We start from the raw sequence: 14,493 nt of genomic DNA, 5'->3' as shown, positions 1-14,493 counted from the left end.
CAGTTAATATCAAACTTATACATACATACATAAACAGCTGTCTATTAAACCCCTCTGATGCATCACGGCTTCACAAACATTTGCACTAAACAGAATTCTTGACATTACAAATGACCTCAGGGTGTCTATAATAACAGACCAAACAAAGTTTCATCTACAGATAATTTTTTACGACATTCACAAGAGTTGCCAAAACGTAATGTTCCCTGTTTTTCATGCAACCAGGAAAAAAGGATGTCACTACAAAGTTCTCCTCATTAATGAGCCCGCCTTATTCCAGACTTAAGCATTTTTTCCTCATTTACGCGGGATGGTGTATACGCACACTGGATCGCAAAAGAGGAACGTGCATCATTTTAAGCGTTTCGATGCAAAAGGAAAAATAGTTCCATAGATATTCTCAGGTTATAATAACAGTAAATACTAATTACGTTGTTGTTTAAAGCTACCGTATTTTTCGGACCATAGGGCGCACCGGATTATAAGGCGCACTGCCGATGAGCGGGTCTATTCAGGTCTTTTTTCATACAAAAAGGTGCACTGGGTAATAAAGCGCATTAAAAAGGTCATATTATGATTTTTTTCTAAATTTAAAACACTATCTTGTGGTCTACATAACATGTGATGGTGTTTTTTTGGTCAAAATGTTGCGTAGATTATGTTTTACAGACCATTTTCAAGTCGCTTTCTGAGCGTCTCTCCGGGATGCGCCGTCTTATTTAGGTGGCTCACCTTCGACAGCGTCTTCTCCCCGTCATCTTTGTTGTAGCGTGCAAGGACGGGAGTGGAAGAAGTGTCAAAAGATGGAGCTAATTGTTTTAATGACATTCAGACTTTACTTAAATCTATAACGGAGCAGCATCTCCTCATCCGTGGCTCACTAGTGCAACATCAACGCCGGAAATGTGTCCCGTGAATAATTAAAGTTCCGTGGGTGAATAATGTAAACCTACTACAGTTTTTAGCGCTTTGATAGCTAGTCTACTGACCATACTTGCCAACCCTCCCTGATTTTCCGAGAGACTCCCGAAATTCAGCGCCTCTCCCGAAAACCTCCCGGGACAAATCTCCCGAAATTCAGGCGGAGCTGGAAGCCACGCCCCCTCCAGCTCCATGCGGACCTGAGTGACGTGTCAACAGCCTGTATTCATGTCCGCTTTCCCGCAATATAAACAGCGTGCCTGTCCAAACACGTTATAACTGTAGAATGATCGAGGGCGAGTTCTTGGTTTCTTATGTGGGTTTATTGTTAGGCAGTTTCATTAACGTCCTCCAGCGCTGTAACAACACACAACAACAGCAGTCATGTTTTATTCTACCGTAAAGCAGTTCGTCTGCCGTAAACAGCAATGTTGTTGTACTATATTTAGTTGGAGGCAATAACCAGGCGAGGTGATGAAGTACGTCTCTTTACTGTAGACTTCAGAACAGACTCACACACTTGACGTCAGGTGCGCAACACCACTTAAATCGTTGGCCAACCAAAAAGTAACCCCAGTACGCTATAGCCAACATTCACCAGGAGATGGCAACAGACAAACATAGATCACTCTATTACATTCCTCCCCTTTTAGAAATGTAGAAGTTATTCAAAATAAATAAACAACCCAACCAAAAAATGCAGCAGCTCAATTAAAAAACTGTACTTAAGCCACATTCTTTTTTTTTTTAGTACTGAACTCTTAACCCTCATTTGTAAACAATAACATGCTTATTATACAAACAGTATTTGTACACCTTTAACACAGATTGTTATACTGTCTTCAGAGATTAAGTTTTTTTGGTGGTACTCGAAACCTTTCTGGGTACCTGCGAAAGGGTGTTCAGTATGGTTAGAAAAATAGTGACAGAGAATAGAACAAGGATGGACAATTCAACCCTTAACTCAACAATGAGTAGACGAGTGTTATGTGTGTGTATATGTGTAAATAAATGAACACTGAAATTCAAGTATTTCTTTTATTTATGTATATATATATATATATATATATATATATATATATATATATATATATATATATATATATATGTATATATATATATATAATAAAATAAATATATGTATAGCTAGAATTCACTGAAAGTCAAGTATTTCATATATATATATATATATATATATATGTATATGTATATAAATATGAAATACTTGACTTGGTGAATTCTAGCTGTAAATATACTCCTCCCCTCTTAGCCACGCCCACAACCACGCCCCCGCACCACCCCGACCACGCCCCCCCCACCCCCCACCTCCCAAAATCGGAGGTCTCAAGGCTGGCAAGTATGCTACTGACAGATATAAGTAAGAACTTTACGCTACTTTATATTAGAAATGGCAACAGCGGAAGATGAATGCCACTTAAGAAGGTAGAGAAAAAGAAGAAGCTTATGCCTACGATGTCGGCATGGACTACAATGGCGGACGCGCACACATTTTCAGGACTTATGCCGATTCCAAATACACATCAGCAGGTACCAGAAGGTAAGAAAAGTTGGTTTTCGATAATATTGCGAAACAAAACGCCAAGTAATTTGTCTGCTAATGGGTGCCATTTTGCTGTCCTTAAATACACACCATAATAATACTCGTATGTTTAATGCACCAACAATCCATCAAGCGTTCACGTTCTATATTCTCAATGGAACCTTTAAAGTTTTGGTGTTGTTTACTGCCATCATAGTGCAGTCTACATGTATCTCTTCCGTATGACTGCCATCTACTAGTCACACTTATCATTACACCATGTACCAAATAAAATTGCTTCGAGGTCAGTAAGCACAACCCATGCTATACAATAAGGCGCACTGTCGATTGTTGAGAAAATGAAAAGGATTTTAAGTACGCCTTAAAGTCCGAAAAATACAATACTATAATGTGACAATTTTTGTTAATAAAAAAACGTTTTCTATCCCCACGTCTGCGCACGAACGAGAGGACTCTGCTACATACCTGTTGTACCCATTCAGAGAAAACGCCCCCTGTGGTGCAGGAGAAGTACTACTCCTGAAATAGTACACACAACCTTTGTGGATGATAATGTACCTCAGTGGCCCTGCGAATAAGCAACAATAGAACGTGGTTAGAAGTTGTGCAGAATTGCATTGAACCCCACTAAGACATATTAAAAATGAATGCATTGGAATTCATTCGCTTATCTAACTGTATGTAATAGGGTGTCTCGTGAGTGTGTCATCATTTACTCACATCTCAAAAGGCTAAACTGGCTGGCTCCCTTCTTGTGGAGGTACCCTGCAATGGCAACTCCTCCAGGCATAGTGAGGAGATTCTGCGCTCCAATGGCTCGCATCGGCACCGGCCAACTCATTTGAAGAGATGACATGGTTCTGTGGGAAAGAGGACAAGACCAATAGGATGGAGAATGTCAGCCACAGACATAAAACACCGGAGAAGAGAATGCACATATAGAGAAAAACGTGACAATAAATTCCTTTAACTGCACAGCCAAGTTTGAGTGTAGCACGAATTTAGATAATAATGCAGTTTTTGCAGGATCTCACAAACAAACATCAAATCTAGAATACAACAATGTAATACAACAATAACAATAAGATAAAATAATGAATACCATTCTGCTCATTATGACACTGGCAGCGAAACAGGAGATCAGAACATTCAACAGATACGCCTATTGAAAATATCTTAAAATAATAATTGACAGTTAATTTCCCCCATAGTCGATTAAAGGGGAACATTATCACAATTTCAGAATTGTTAAAACCATTAAAAATCAGTTCCCAGTGGCTTATTATATTTTTCGAAGTTTTTTTCAAAATTTTACCCATCACGCAATATCCCTAAAAAAAGCTTCAAAGTGCCTGATTTTAACCACCCGTCCATTTTCCTGTGACGTCACATAGTGAAGCCAACACAAACAAACATGGCGGAAAGAACAGCAAGCTATAGCGACATTAGCTCAGATTCAGACTCGGATTTCAGCGGCTTAAGCGATTCAACAGATTACGCATGTATTGAAACGGATGGTTGTAGTGTGGACGCAGGTAGCGAAAACGAAATTGAAGAAGAAACTGAAGCTATTGAGCCATATCGGTTTGAACCGTATGCAAGCGAAACCGACGAAAACGACACGACAGCCAGCGACACGCGAGAAAGCGAGGACGAATTCGCCGATCGCCTTCTAACCAACGATTGGTATGTGTTTGTTTGGCATTAAAGGAAACTAACAACTATGAACTAGGTTTACAGCATATGAAATACATTTGGCAACAACATGCACTTTGAGAGTGCAGACAGCCCAATTTTCATCAATTAATATATTCTGTAGACATACCCTCATCCGCGCTCTTTTCCTGAAAGCTGATCTGTCCAGTTTTGGAATTGATGTCAGCAGGCCAGGGAAGCTAGGGTCGATAGGGGGTTTAGCTCGCTCGTCTGCGGGAACAAACTGCCGCCATTGCTTGCCGTACTACCGAGGTCCTTTGTCCCTGAATTGCTCACACACTCCGGCAGATTCAATGGGGGTCTGGCGGCAGATTTCTTTGACTTTATCGTTGGAAATGCATCTGCTTTGAGTGTCGCAGGATATCCACACATTCTTGCCATCTCTGTCGTAGCATAGCTTTTGTCAGTAAAGTGTGTGGAACAAACGTCCAATTTCTTGCCACTTTCGCATCTTTGGGCCACTGGTGCAACTTGAATCCGTCCCTGTTCGTGTTGTTACACCCTCCGACAACACACCGACGAGGCATGATGTCTCCAAGGTACGGAAAACAGTCGAAAAAACGGAAAATAACAGAGCTGATTTGACTCGGTGTTTGAGAAAATGGCGGATTGCTTCCCGATGTGACGCCACGTTGTGACGTCATCGCTCCGAGAGCGAATATTAGAAAGGCGTTTAATTCGCCAAAATTCCCCCATTTAGAGTTCGGAAATTGGTTAAAAAATATATGGTCTTTTTTCTGCAACATCAAGGTATATATTGACGCTTACATAGGTCTGGTGATAATGTTCCCCTTTAAGTGAATATTGCCAAAATAGTGATGGACTATTCAAGTGGTCTTCACTTTAGGCTCTATTCTCCCGTTTGCGCTTAGCAGAGCGCTGGTTGGTGCTGACTCATCAGTTTTCCTGTTCTGTTTCGACCGGTTGTACTGAAAACAAATTGCCCCCCAGCGGACAAATAAGGTTTTTTGAATTTTCAATTGAATTGAACAAGTGTTTTTTACGCTCTTAAAGTTACGCATGATAAAGAATGTCTTTGAAATCCATTAAAAAGGTTACACTTTAAATGTGAAAAGGCTGTTTCAATTCAGGCTATGGTGATGTAGTGTGTGTATGCACGCTACAACAGCTTCTTCTTCCTGGCTAGATGTAGATAACAATCTGTCCATTAGTACCAGGATTTTCAAACATGGCCGATATACATGCGATCCCCTACCGCACTCACGAGACAACAATGTCTATTTTGATAGTTAATACTAGGAGTGTAACAGTACACAAAAATTTTGGTTCGGTACGTACCTCGGTTTAGAGGTCACGGTTCGGTTCATTTTTGGTACAGTAAGAAAACAACAAAATATACATTTTTTGGTTATTTATTTACCAAAGTTGCAGAATCTTCCACCAAAAATATTTTTCTTAGTGGAATATTTGATGTGAAGTAATCGGCACCTTGGATAGGTCAACAATTCATAATAACATTGATTTTAATTCAATATTATGTTTTGAGCAATGACAGTTTGAAAGAAAAAAAAAACAGCTTCGTTTTATTAGTCAACATTGCAACTTTTTCTAAATTACATTTAACCTTTAAGCTTTTTTTTATTTCACTTTTGTTATGTTTTTGTTTATTTTAATAGTATTTTTAGAATGTGCCGTGGGCCTTTAAAACATTAGCTGTGGGCCGCAAATGGCTTCCGGGGCACACTTTTGACACCCTTGCTATAGATAATAAAAAAATGTAATCTGATAAATCTATCGATAAAAAGCAAAGCCTGGCGACGCATGCGCGTTTATCATAACTCTCTCGCTCTCTCTGTCTCTGCCCCTCCCTCACAAATGCTGCTGCGCGCACAATTTGTTTTGTTTTTAACCCCTTCTTAACCCTGAACGTACATTGTTAATACACGCAACCCTAACTCAAAATGCCGGACATTTGAGGCATATAGGAAACTCCGCCCGGACAGCACCGCAAAAGAGGACATGTCCGGTGAAAAGAGGACGTATGGTCAGTCTATCCTAGCCCGGACATGTCCTCTTTTGCTAGCATGCTAGCAGCGACTGGGCTAGGATAGACTGACCATACGTCCTCTTTTCACCGGACATGTCCTCTTTGGCGGAGCTGTCCGGGCGGAGTTTCTTAAATGCCTCAAATGTCCGGCATTTTGAGTATTGTTTACACAACGTGCAGTACGCTACTTAATATGTCCGTGTGGAAATTTGTTCGGTACACCTCCGCACCGAACCGAAACCCTCGTACCGAAACGGTTCAATACAAACACACGTACCGTTACACCCCTAGTTACTGTATTTTTCGGACTATAAGTCGCAGTTTTTTTCATAGTTTGGCCGGGCTCCAGTGCGACTTATATGTGTTTTTTTTCCTTCTTTATTATGCATTTTCGGCAGGTGCGACTTATACTCCGGTGCGACTTATACTCCGAAAAATACGGATACAGATTGGCATTATGGTCCTTTTATCCTCATATGAATGGATGTTTCCACGTGGCTTCAATCAAAGCGATCATAATAGATTTGATAGTTTTCTGTAAGTTTCTTTGACCATTTTATTTAGTGTCGTGTGGTGTACACTGCATTCAAACTTCGATGTTTCACCTTCTAGGGGTGCTGGACTCATTCCAGCCTCAGAAGCGCATAAAAACAAAAGTATTGAAGTCGATGGGAAAATCACAAGAACGACAGGGAATGCCTACATTTATTTATTGCTTACTCCACACAAAAGCTCGCATCTTGGATGAAGGCGTGCAGTGACAGACTGATGGTGCGTTCCATTTGTACTGGGAAGTCGAAATTTCAATTTCAATTGAACGCCCCTTGAGGTCGGCAATCCGGCTCGGAAAGTCCATGAATTGATTACGTGGACCCCGACTTAAACGAGTTGAAAAACTTATTCGGGTGTTACCATTTAGTGGTCAATTGTACGGAATATGTACTGAACTGTGCAATCTACTAATAAAAGTTTCAATCAATCAATCAATCAAAAAAGCATTCTCACCACCCCCGAGTTTGTTCCAAAGATGGCTGCTCTGGATGTGAACAATGATGTCTGCTTCTATAATATCCTTTATTAGCACTTCTGATTAGTTTTTGTTTGCAGTAAATCAGCCATAAACAATGTATTATTGTACGTTTTTATATGGTAACGTCACTGTACAATATGCGCTGTACGTCGCTAGCAATAGTTTCTGTGTTTCCTCTTTATTCACCAGATTTGAGCAAAATTCCCCAGAAAGTGCAGTTGGGCTTTCAGACCCCCTTAAAAAGTAAATTCTAGTTAATTTTACCGACAACATGCAATTAAACTATTTCACTCCTTCTTAGACTTAGACAAAATGTAATGATCCACAAGGGAAATTGTTCCACACAGTAGCTCAGTTTCAAAGGATGGAAAGCGTAAGGATGGAAAGGATAATGCAGGTATTAAGTAGACTAAAAATGTACCATAGTAGCAATATAAATATCCATCCATCCATCCATCCATCCATTTTCTACCGCTTATTCCCTTCGGGGTCGCTGGAGCCTATCTCAGCTACAATCGGGCGGAAGGTGGGGTACACCCTGGACAAGTTTCCACCTCATCGCAGGGCCAACACTGATAGACAGACAACATTCACACTCATATTCACACACTAGGGCCAATTTAGTGTTGCCAATCAACTTATCCCCAGGTGCATGTCTTTGGAGGTGGGAGGAAGCCGGAGTACCCGGAGGGAACCCACGCAGTCACGGGGACAACATGCAAACTCCACACAGAAAGATCCCGAGCCTGGGATTGAACTCCAGACTACTCAGGACCTTCGTATTGTGAGGCAGACGCACTAACCCCTCTGCCACCGTGCTGCCCCAATATAAATATAACATATGTAATATTTACATATTATATATACAACATAAAATATATACTGATATATTATATTTTTATATAATATATACAATATATAACAAATCCCAATCACCATGTACAATATTACAGTATATGTAACAGCTGCAGCAAAAAAAGGGCAGCATAAAATAGAGAGTAGATCCAGCAGAAAATATACATTATACATTATAAACTCTCCAAGCACCGATGCAGACATGCACTATTTCAAGTAAAGCCAGGTGTCATCAAAAAATTACAAAGGTCAGACTGCATCCGCTGAAAGACACTATTCACACGTTTCAACCCACTTCCTATCGTGACCACATCTCAAACATCAAGTGTCAGCTGTTTCATCCTTCTTAGCTCTATATGAGCGCTGAAAGAATGATCTCACGCATTCCTTTGCACCACATTTGCAGGTGTGGCCATTGGTGACAATAGGCCTATTTTAGGGGACATCCAGCCTACGTTTTCCAGGCAAGAAAGTTGCTTTTCACCAGAACCGCCTCTGTTTTTCAGGTCAACTCTGTGGTGCTGTGCAAGTTCGTTTACACTGCAATCATCTGTGCAACGTTTCCCTGTTGACAAGTTGACTGCTAGATTTTCCATGCAACAACACTGTCCTATTGTGTTTGGGCTAGTGTTGTCCCTATACCAATATTTTGGTACCGGTACCAAAATTATTTGGATACTTTTCGGTAATTTTTTAAATAAAGGGGACCACAAAAAATTGCATTATGAGCTTTATTTTAAAGGGGAACATTATCACAATTTCAGAAGGGTTAAAACCATTAAAAATCAGTTCCCAGGGGCTTATTTTATTTTTCGAAGTTTTTTTCAAAATTTTACTCATCACGCAATATCCCTAAAAAAAGCTTCAAAGTGCCTGATTTTAACCATCGTTATATACACACCCGTCCATTTTCCTGTGACGTCACACAGTGATGCCAACACAAACAAACATGGCGGTTAGAACAGCAAGGTATGGCGACATTAGCTCGGATTCAGACTCGGATTTCAGCGGCTTAAGCGATTCAACAGATTACGCATGTATTGAAATGGATGGTTGTAGTGTGGAGGCAGGTAGCGAAAACAAAATTGAAGAAGAAACTGAAGCTATTGAGCCATATCGGTTTGAACCGTATGCAAGCGAAACCGACGAAAACGACACGACAGCCAGCGACACGGGAGAAAGCCAGGACGAATTTGGCGATCGCCTTCTAACCAACGATTGGTATGTGTTTGTTTGGCATTAAAGGAAACTAACAACTATGAACTAGGTTTACAGCATATGAAATACATTTGGCAACAACATGCACTTTGAGAGTGCAGACAGCCCAGTTTTCATCAATTAATATACGGTATTCTGTAGACATACCCTCATCCGCTCTCTTTTCCTGAAAGCTGATCTGTCCAGTCCAGTTGGAAATGCATCTGCTTTGAGTGTCGCAGGATATCCACACATTCTTGCCATCTCTGTCGTAGCATAGCTTTCGTCGGTAAAGTGTGCGGAACAAACGTCCAATTGCTTGCCACTTTCGCATCTTTGGGCCACTGGTGCAACTTGAATCCGTCCCTGTTCGTGTTGTTACACCCTCCGACAACACACCGACGAGGCATGATGTCTCCAAGGTACGGAAAACAGTCGAAAAAACGGAAAATAACAAAGCTGATTTGACTCTGTGTTTGTAATGTGTTTGAGAAAATGGCGGATTGCTTCCCGATGTGACATCACGTTGTGACGTCATCGCTCCGAGAGCGAATAATAGAAAGGCGTTTAATTTGCCAAAATTCACCCATTTAGAGTTCGAAAATCGGTTAAAAAAATATATGGTCTTTTTTCTGCAACATCAAGGTATATATTGACGCTTACATAGGTCTGGTGATAATGTTCCCCTTTAACAAAAAATCTTACGGTACATTAAAAATATGTTTCTTATTGCTATTTAGTGCTTAAATAAAATAGTGAACATACAAGACAACTTGTCTTTTATTAGTAAGTAAGCAAACAAAGGCTCCTAATTGTCATGATGGGGGAGGGTCGCAGCTTACTGCGAGGTTTGTTGTCCCGGGAAGCAATCGGACTATTCCGGACAAGGGGTGAAGGTAGGAACATATTTAATTATTAAACTAACACTCAACGAAGTACAAAAAAACAGAAAACAACCCGAAGGCAAGCGTGCCTATCGCACGCGGAAGCTAAGGCAAAAAACTTAGGACATAAAACATGAAACTATAGACATGAAAACAACTAACCAAACTATGGCATAACTGTGGAATCAGACATGGAACGAGCAGCATGAACTAAGCAATAAGGCCAGGACCACTGACTGGCAAAGACAGGCTTAAATAATGGTGTTCTTGATTAGAGCAGGTGCGTGTCCCGAACACCAGAAGCAGGAGAAACTAATAAGTCGCCATGGTAACTAAAGAAACAAGGGAGCGCAAACAGGAACTAAAAGAGTCCAAAATCTAACAAAAAAATAATCCAGACCACAGCTCATGACACTAATATAGTCTGTTGACATATGCAGTGACATATTGTCATTTTCCATTCTATTATTTTGCCAAAATTATTAAGGACAAGTGGTAGAAAATGAATTATTAATCTACTTGTTCATTTACTGTTAATTTCTGCTTACTTTCTCTTTTAACATGTTCTATCGACACTTCTGTTAAAATGTAATAATCATTTATTATTCTGTTGTTTGGATGCTTTACATTAGTTTTGGATGATACCACAAATTTGGGTATCAATCCGATACCAAGTCTTTACAGGATCATACAATGGTCATATTCAAAGTCTCCATGTGTCCAGGGACATATTTCCTGCGTTTATAAACATAATATACATAAAAAAACAACGAAAGAAGATGTTGTGATGCCAAAAAATATCATAATCGTAGTAGTATCGACTAGATACGCTATTGTACTTGGTATCATTACAGTGGATGTCAGGTGTAGATCCACCCATTGCGTTTGTTTACATTTTGACGCCGGTGAACTACGGTGTGTAGTGAAGCATGTTTAGCTATTCCTCGTCCTGCAGGGAGGATACTTGTAAGAAACGTACTTTATTTGTCGCCGTGGAGGCGAGGATTAGTGATTTAGAAGTAATAGTAGTTTAGAAGTAGAAGTTTCAGTGTTATAACTTCATCTTTATCGTCAGTTTTTAAGCCAAAATGTGTCCGTTCTCCCTTTTCTGTCTACATTGTCTGCTTGTACCGTATTTTTCGGACTATAAGTCGCAGTTTTTTTCATAGTTTGGCCGGGGGTGCGACTTATACTCAGGAGCGACTTATGTGTGAAATTATTAATCCATCCATCCATCCATCCATCCATCCATCTTCTTCCGCTTATCCGAGGTCGGGTCGCGGGGGCAGCAGCCTAAGCAGGGAAGCCCAGACTTCCCTCTCCCCAGCCACTTCGTCCAGCTCTTCCTGTGGGACCCCGAGGCGTTCCCAGGCCAGCCGGGAGACATAGTCTTCCCAACGTGTCCTGGGTCTTCCCCGTGGCCTCCTACCGGTCGGACGTGCCCTAAACACCTCCCTAGGGAGGGGTTCGGGTGGCATCCTGACCAGATGCCCGAACCACCTCATCTGGCTCCTCTCGATGTGGAGGAGCAGCGGTTTTACTTTGAGCTCCCCCCGGATGGCAGAGCTTCTCACCCTATCTCTAAGGGAGAGCCCCGCCACCCGGCGGAGGAAACTCATTTCGGCCGCTTGTACCCGTGATCTTGTCCTTTCGGTCATAACCCAAAGCTCATGACCATAGGTGAGAGCTTTGCCTTCCGGCTCAGCTCCTTCTTCACCACAACGGATCGATACAGCGTCCGCATTACTGAAGACGCCGCACCGATCCGCCTGTCAATCTCACCATCCACTCTTCCCTCACTCGTGAACAAGACTCCTAGGTACTTGAACTCCTCCACTTGGGGCAAGATCTCCTCCCCAACCCGGAGATGGCACTCCACCCTTTTCCGGGCGAGAACCATGGACTCGGACTTGGAGGTGCTGATTCTCATCCCAGTCGCTTCACACTCAGCTGCGAACCGATCCAGTGAGAGCTGAAGATCCTGGCCAGATGAAGCCATCAGGACCACATCATCTGCAAAAAGCAGAGACCTAATCCTGCAGCCACCAAACCAGATCCCCTCAACGCCTAGAAATTCTGTCCATAAAATGTATTAATACATTAGCGTAAAATATCAAATAATATTATTTAGCTCATTCACGTAAGAGACTAGACGTATAAGATTTCATGGGATTTAGCGATTAGGAGTGACAGATTGTTTGGTAAACGTATAGCATGTTCTATATGTTATAGTTATTTGAATGACTCTTACCATAATATGTTACGTTAACATACCAGGCACGTTCTCAATTGGTTATTTATGTGTCAAATAACGTACACTTATTCAGCCTGTTGTTCACTATTCTTTATTTATTTTAAATTGCCTTTCAAATGTCTATTCTTGGTGTTGGGTTTTATCAAATAAATTTCCCCCAAAAATGCGCCTTATACTCCAGTGCGACTTATATATGTTTTTTTCCTTCTTTATTGTGCATTTTCGGCCGGTGCGAATTATACTCCGGAGCGACTTATACTCCAAAAAATACGGTAAGTACTCTGTGATTGTGCGCTGCCGAACATGCTCGTCTGCTCGTAAACCAGCAATGACACGACGTGACGACGACAGGGGTGCAGGGGGGGTGGCGGACCGGTACTTTTCAGAGGCGGTAAAGTACCAAATATGATTCATTAGTATACCGTACAACCCTAGTTTCGGCCATCTCATGCTTACTAAAGATTACTTCCACTTTCAACCATTTAGATATATTCAGTGTTTGTTTTGTAATCCTAATACAGAGCCAAAAAGTTGTGAGCAAAAAGATCTTACAAGTGCAAAAATTTTTTCAAGGAAACTAAGCCCTCCCTGTTCTTCAAACCTAGTGACGCCCCGGTGTGTGACCCCGTCCACGTGCAGCCTACCTCTTGTCAAGCTTTCTTTTTACGCTTCGGACGACGTCGCTCAGAAGACTCACAGTAGACACCGATGCTGGCAGGGGGTCCATCACAAAAACCACAACCAGTCTCCTTTCTTCCTTTTGCCTCTCTGAGGTTTTCTTACGCTCCGCTGATGTAATCTATTCCTCTCTGACTGGCACGCTTTTCTCCCCCCACACATAAACACCTGCCCACTCAAGTTAGTGTCTTCACATTAGCACACTTTTAAACTGAATAAAATAAAAATAAAAACCTATGGATAACTCAGAGTCGCCACGTTAAAGTGGGTGTGTTTGTGTCAAAATAAACATCCTGAGTGAAGCCCTTCATCCTGAAATGAGCTTGTGACCAATTTCCAGTATATCAGCAGCATCAAGCGACCCCAGAGGAAGGAGGGGGGATGTGTGTGCAGTCTAAAGAATGAAGGCATCGACTTTCTTTCACTGATAAAGTACAGAACTGACATGTTTTACATCTTGGAATGTTGCAATCCAACTGAATTCTTACATGATAACTTGATAGCATTGCATTAGAAAATAAATGGTTTTGTGTCCGTCTAAAATACAAAAATATACTCCTGAACATGAAGGTAAAATTCACATTTTGCACTGGTTGTATCTTGATCGTAAGTACAAGCTACAAGTTATGACGTTTCATGGTTACAAACACGCTCACATTAATTACAAAACCCAAAACCAGTGAAGTTGGCACGTTGTGTAAATCGTAAATAAAAACAGAATACAATGATTTGCAAATCCTTTTCAACTTATATTCAATTGAATAGACTGCAACTACAATATATTTAATGTTCGAACTGAGAAACCTTTTTTTTGTTGCAAATAATCATTAACATAGAATTTAATGGCAGCAACACATTGCAAAAAAGTTGGCACATGGGCATTTTTACCACTGTGTTACATGGCCTTTCCTTTTAACAACACTCAGTGAACGTTTGGGAACGAGACACATTTTTGAAGCTTTTCAGTTGGAATTATTTCCCATTCTTGCTTGATGTACAGCTTAAGTTGTTCAACAGTCCGGGGGTCTCCGCTGTGGTATTTTAGGCTTCATAATGCGCCACACATTTTCGATGGGACACAGGTCTGGACTACAGGCAGGCCAGTCTAGTACCCGCACTCATTTACTACGAAGCCACGCTGTTGAAACACGTGCAGAAAGTGGCTTGGCATTGTCTTGTTGAAATAAGCAGGGGCGTCCATGAAAAAGAAGTTGCTTGGATGGCACATATGTTGCTCCAAAACCTGTATTTACCTTTCAGCATTAATGGTGCCTTCACAGATGTGTAAGTTACCCATGCCATGGGCACTAATACACCCCCATACTATCACAGATGCTGGCTTTTGAACTTTGCGCCAATAACAGTCCGGATGTTTCTCTTCTTCTTTGG

General features: G+C 41.2%; 1 protein-coding gene across 1 annotated transcript in view; it reads right to left on the bottom strand.

Annotated features, from left to right (window-relative positions):
- sh3bp2 (SH3-domain binding protein 2) overlaps positions 1 to 14,493 on the bottom strand; it is a 68,324-nt gene that overhangs the window by 20,899 nt on the left and 32,932 nt on the right. The window contains 2 exon segments of the mRNA XM_061981071.2: positions 2,948 to 3,050; positions 3,203 to 3,342. Coding sequence (XP_061837055.2) covers positions 2,948 to 3,050; positions 3,203 to 3,342 — 243 coding nt within the window.

The sequence above is a fragment of the Nerophis lumbriciformis genome, linkage group LG20, assembly GCF_033978685.3.
Source record: "Nerophis lumbriciformis linkage group LG20, RoL_Nlum_v2.1, whole genome shotgun sequence".
NCBI lineage: Eukaryota > Metazoa > Chordata > Actinopteri > Syngnathiformes > Syngnathidae > Nerophis > Nerophis lumbriciformis.
The sequence above is the reverse complement of the archived record's forward strand: the minus strand, read 5'-3'. Positions and strand labels throughout refer to the sequence as shown.